Source organism: Accipiter gentilis, chromosome 33 (genome assembly GCF_929443795.1).
Source record: "Accipiter gentilis chromosome 33, bAccGen1.1, whole genome shotgun sequence".
Taxonomy (NCBI): Eukaryota; Metazoa; Chordata; class Aves; order Accipitriformes; family Accipitridae; genus Astur; species Astur gentilis.
In genome coordinates, this window is record NC_064912.1 from 20054118 (window position 1) to 20060117 (window position 6000).

Here is a 6000-nt window from a genome sequence, read left to right on the forward strand (position 1 = left end):
AGTGTTACGGAGCCAGTGGGTCGGTGCAGGCCATGCTGTTGCACTGCATGTGGCACACTGGAATTTTGCTTGTGGCCAGTCTTAAGTCCAGGCTGCTGCTTAATAGCTGATGATGATTGGCATTAAGATCTTAACTACTGCTTTCATTCAAAGGGCAAGGCATAAAAATGAAGTTTGTTTAGCTATTAGAGACACTATGTTAGGTCTAATGAAAGGAATATTTAACTTTCTCACCAAACTTCATGCTGAGTAATTGCATTCTGCCTACATTAGGTTCTTTTCTGTTTCATTTCTTGAGTTGAATTGTTGTAGACAATTAAGTAGTTGCTTTCTCCCCTTAATCATTGCCACATTTCAGGAACCTGCAGTGTTTGTAAGATTGCTTTGAGATCCCTCAGGAATCTGCTGCAGTATACGCAAGAATTCTTTGGGATCCCATTGGAGTAGTACTGTATCGTGATGTAAGCAAGTGGAGCCACACTCAGTCCACAATTAAAACCTTAAGGGTAGAAATAGTAGGTTGCTGGAATTTCTTCACCCTTTAGTGAAAAACTGAGTCAAGAGGCATATTGGTAGCATCCTCCAAGTGCACAAAGTATAGTAGCATAGTCATGTGAGGAGGAGCTGAACTTACCAAGTCATCTTCTGGAAAATCTTGCAGGTATGTTATTTTCTCCATGTTCTGATATTAGCATCAGGAGACCTAGCAATGAAAGCAGGGAGGTCCGGTTAACATTCTGAGGAACTGAATTTGTCAAGATTGACTAGATATTTGTTCATCAAAAGCAGAGATTGGGGGTGAGTGGGGGGTGTCCTTCTCTCTAATTGACCAGTGCTGCAGTCACATCCTGATTCATTTATAGAATTAAGTATTTCTAATATTAAAAATACCTTTTTCTGCCAAATAGCGAGTATAGCTGAACAATATAAAATCTTCCACAATTGGATATGAAAAAATACATCTGGGAAGACTGTTTAAATTAAAGATTATGTTCAGGGACTGATGTTCATCCCTCAGTCCACAGGTTTCAAATATGGAGCTATGGACATACATATGTGCCTGCTGGGGGGGGTTGGCATTAACTTTATCAGCCAGATGTGCCTATTTGCCCACTTGTGATCTTTCTAACCCTTCTTTTAGAGGTCTGTCTTCTGCAAGCTTCTTCAGAGTTAGAAGCAAGTTTATTGTTGTGCACAGGTTATTGCTCTGACAACAGCAAAATGCCAGAGGGAGAGGTGTCAGAAGCTCGATTGACTTTTTCCTTTTTTCTGTTTCAGCTATTGATAGTTGTTGTATTTCTTAAAACTCAGCTGTCCTGTTCCAAGGCACTTTCTCTAAGGCTTTTCAAGGGGCTGCTTTTCTGGCATCAACATCTGCTCGTGCCTTTAAGAAAAACAAATTAAAAAAACAACCAAACAAACCAGCTTCTATATGGCAGTGAATATCAACTTAGAAACAAAATTAAGCACTAGTTTCCAGTGCTAAATGAAGTTGTTTCTAGTAGAGATTTGAGAAGTTCACTTTGTGTCTCTAGGCCCAAGTTAAAATGTTGTAGTGGTTTATTTTCAGAAATGAAGTAAATAGATCTGAAGGGCTGGAAATGTAACCAAGTATGGTTGTGAATTGAGGATTCTTACAAACCTGGAAAGAGAGCAGGCAAGCCAAAGTCAAAAGCGTAGGCATATTGTTCAAGCCCAGAGCAGCTGGTTCTCACAGGTATTTTGATTGATTTGGGTTGGCATTGTGTTGATTCTCTGGCAGATTAACATTTCGGAATACAGACAACAGCTTAGAACAGGGGAAGACAAGTTTTGTTTGTTTTCTCTTACTGAGGTTTGAATACAGTGTGAACAGGATAAATAGGGGAGGGGAGCAGTATTACTTGTGCAGTTCTAGTGTGGTTCAGAAGCTGGCAAGGTGTCCTGCTGTACAGCCCAAATAAAAATGGGAATGAGGTTGTAACTGCAGGTACCAGTATATAACTTCTGCTGAATAGGGATGAGTACAGACAAACAGTCCTGCTGAGAAAAATGTCTTTTATAACTGAGCGTAGCTCTTCAAAGTACAGTACTACTACTTTGTACAGATGAGATCAGTTGTGCTGGTGTTAGAAATGCCACTTTTTTTAGATGTTTACGTTTTAGTTTTACTTCCTCAATGGCTTCTTCCACTGACATTTTTGCATGAAGACATCAGCTGAGAACTTCAGAGTGCTTTGCATTGCTTAGCTTAGCTTCTGTCTGTAGTAAGTTCACTGTATTACATGCTAGAATGTTTCGCAAAAAACAGAGACTTGGAAGCATGAAGTGACCATAGTAATATGCTCTTAAATGTTTATTAGGACAATAGTGGTAATTAGCAGAAGAGAAACATTTAGTCTGTATTTCATAAGCTTATATATATTTTCAGGAATGAACTCAAACTTGAATGTAAACATGGATATGAGCAGTATTAAAGAGCCACAATCTCGACTGAGGAAATGGACTACAGTAGACAGCATTTCTGTGAACACATCTTTAGATCAAAACTCCAGCAAACATGGTATGTTAAACATGTCATTAAGTAGCATTTGACATTACACATCAGGTTTTCATGTTCTGGGTATAAAACGCAGGTTTGCTGTATATAGGTCTGTAGTTGTAACTACTGTGTTGCTTGTAGCTGTCAGAATTTGTATTGCGTTTCCTGTGTAAAACTTGCTGCTTGTCTTGTACAGCAGCCCATAGCTTGCTTGAATGTTTTTACTTACAGAAGTGATCTTGTGATGAGGTTTAGTAGAAATGTTGTACAGAATTCCTTTTTAACTAGACTTTTCTTTAAGTGTGACTATTGCTACTAGCTTTACCTTAATCTGGACTGGAATGCTTCATATATTTTTAAACCAAAAGCTTTAGATTTTCTAGCTTTCTTTCCCGCCACCCTGCTGGCCTTAAGGTGATTTATGGGGATTTAACTCTGTGTACACATGTTCTGGTCATGTCTGACATTCTTAGTTACGGGTTTTGGTTATGAATGTGTACATTTTGCATTCTAAAAATAGAGAGCTTAGAAGGGATAGACTAGTACCATTGCTGTACTTAGTTTTAGAGGAGGTGCACTTGGTTGCTTCATACTTCATTCCAGTAATCAGGATTCATATGACATTTCAACTGTTTTAGTTGCTTGAAATCTCATCCAGTTAAAATTTAACTGTATAGCACAAAGGTGCCATGTCTAAAGATAGTTATAAAATGTCTCCAGTCTCCTATTACGGTTCAGTCTTCAGATTGTTTGGATATTTTTAGATTTGTCAGCTGTTTTACTACTATGAAATTACTTGCTGCCTTAAGCATCTAGTGGAGATACCCTGATACTGCAGTTCTGAACTTCATCTGATTGTTACAGATGAACAGAATTCAGAAGTGTTGGTGTTACTTTAGCTGTAGGTAATGTTTTCTGAATAGTATTAGGAATTTGATTATTTGAACTCCATATTACATTGAATCACTAGTAAAAATCATTTATTCCCTCAGAACTGTAGTAATCTTTGGCTTTTCTGTCTAATAACTTTTAAACTTGTCCATACAGGATTTGCACAGAAGCAAATAGGTTCTGTACAGTGCTTTTGTTCCTTGCTCTGCCTCCAGTGATCTTTTTAATTTTATTTTTTTCCCTCCCTTGCAGTAATATGTGTAGAGTTCAGAGCTTTGTAGTAGCTAGAGATCCTTCAGATTTTGTAGATGTTTCTTGCAAGAGCCCTCCCATCACAAAATGTGTTTACTACCCCTGTTACCCAGTTGGGGTCTCACAGAATGCTCTTACTGTCTTGAATTAATATTTTAATTTAAATTTAATAAGTACACTATTTTAATGAAATTATTTCATGGGAGATTATTCTTACAGTTTTCTCCTGAATTATTCAGAGACATTTCATTTTAGATTATATACTCCTGTATGACTTCCTATATAATTTGACATCATAAGAGGACAGTATGCTACTGTATTTCATGAATGCTTTACAAAGGCATGTTTTTTATATCTATTTATGTATATAAAAATGGCTATGAAAAATACTTGACAACTTTTTTTCTTTTTAATTAGGTGCTATTTCAAGTGGTTTTAGGCTGGAAGAGTCTCCATTTGTTCCATATGACTTTATGAACAGCAGTAATTCACCAGCCAGTCCTCCTGGATCTATTGGGGATGGCTGGCCCCGTGCCAAATCGCCTAATGGCTCTAGCAGTGTTAACTGGCCACCAGGTACACAACGCCAGTGCTTGCTCTTTGCATGGTTCTTTCTGTTCAGCTGTGTTTCTTCTTGGTTCCTTGGTCACTACGTGTAGAGTGGGCAGGGAACAGCCTACAGAAAAGCATTAATACTGTGTTTTTAGCAGATCGAAATTGAGAGCAGTAGTTTTATTGTACAAAGAGAACTATGTCCCTGCTTTGAGATTTTACCCTGGTAAGACAGGACCAGAAAAACTAGAAATGAAGTTAATACAGTGAAAATAAGACTAAATTAAGTCAATTAAATGCTTAAAAGGTTTTGGATTTTCAGTCACTACGTGATGTATTGTTTAGGCAGCTGTTTCCTTTAAAGAAAAGAATCAAAATAAGCCTCTTTTCTGAATCCCTATTCCTAGAGTTTCGTCCTGGTGAGCCATGGAAAGGTTATCCAAACATCGACCCTGAAACTGACCCTTACGTCACTCCTGGCAGTGTCATAAACAATCTTTCAATTAATACTGTGCGGGAAGTTGACCACCTCAGGGACAGGAACAGTGGTATGTTCAGATGCTATGTTTTCGAGTTGTGTACTAGTCTTCCTTCAGTCACACAGAGAGACTGTTTACTTGGAGATGTTTGCTACTTGCTCATCTCCTTGTTTATCTTTTGTATTGTGGATTTCATGGCTGAAAAGCTTATCTTTGGCTCAAGCATTGCTACTTGATGCAATGCAACAGATACTCCAAGAATGCGGGTAGAGTGAGCGAACGCTGCTGATCTGCATTCTGATGTAATTCTGTGCACAGAGAGGCAGTGTCTTTGAAAGTAGGCAAGCAAAACTTGGCAATGTAGCTGTTGCAGTAATGTAACTAGCTTTGCTTGCAATGAGTGTTGGGTGCTCCCTGCTGTTCAGCGTGCTTGCTACCACATGCCCTTGGATCAAGGATGAGGACCGAGAGGAGTGGAGGAGGTCCCTCATCTGACTCTGCAGACGTGTTTAGTCTGGACTACAAGTCATGCCTCTTAATTTTATTGCATTTGTGATGCACTACGCTGTGACTGACTTCTGTCTTTATTATAGGGTCATCCTCATCTTTGAACACCACGCTGCCTTCAACTAGTGCCTGGTCATCCATTCGTGCCTCCAACTACAATGTTTCCCTCAGCAGTACAGCACAAAGCACTTCAGGTGATGTCTGCTTATCTTGCTCTGAGCTGGTGTTTCTTTCCCCTTCCTGTGCTTCAGGGGGATACTAAATGTTAATAAAAAGTAGTCCTGAGGTCTCATCTGGGTGGTAACTTCTCTAATTTTCAAAGTAGCTATTTCAATTTTACTCTTAATTTAGTAGCTTTTATTTGTAGCAAGGTGACGGTTCCAGCAGCATAGTGATTATGCTTGTCTTTATGTCTTTTAGTAGCCAGAAACAGTGATTCCAAATCAACATGGTCTCCTGGATCAGTCACTAACACCTCTCTGGCTCATGAGCTGTGGAAGGTCCCTTTGCCACCTAAAAGCATCACTGCTCCGTCCCGCCCACCTCCAGGGCTAACAGGCCAGAAACCACCGTTGTCCACTTGGGATAATTCCCTTCGTTTGGGTGGAGGATGGGGAAATTCTGATGCCAGATATACCCCTGGTAAGGATGTCTTTTTGTGTATGGAGGTTTTTTGGTTTATTATCAAGCTAGGGAGTCTCCTGTGCATTTGGTTAGATAATCTGTCACTGTTAGCTAACATCTGTACCATTTGTCTTGCCAAAAGCAAAAGCTGGTCTATATATCCTAAACTGCATT

At 39.2% G+C, this 6000-nt stretch overlaps 1 protein-coding gene across 14 annotated transcripts in view; it reads left to right on the forward strand.

The window, feature by feature from the left end:
- The window catches only part of TNRC6A (trinucleotide repeat containing adaptor 6A), a 53945-nt gene that overhangs the window by 44551 nt on the left and 3394 nt on the right, over positions 1-6000 (forward strand). For 10 of the 14 annotated variants that reach the window (XM_049791880.1, XM_049791884.1, XM_049791888.1 and 7 more), the window contains 5 exons: positions 2411-2542; positions 4082-4240; positions 4624-4764; positions 5289-5396; positions 5623-5844. In XM_049791880.1, the coding sequence (XP_049647837.1) occupies positions 2411-2542; positions 4082-4240; positions 4624-4764; positions 5289-5396; positions 5623-5844 (762 nt within the window). The remainder of the gene's footprint in view (positions 1-2410; positions 2543-4081; positions 4241-4623; positions 4765-5288; positions 5397-5622; positions 5845-6000) is intronic. The other 4 variants (XM_049791881.1, XM_049791889.1, XM_049791893.1 and 1 more) reach the window with 1 other exon arrangement.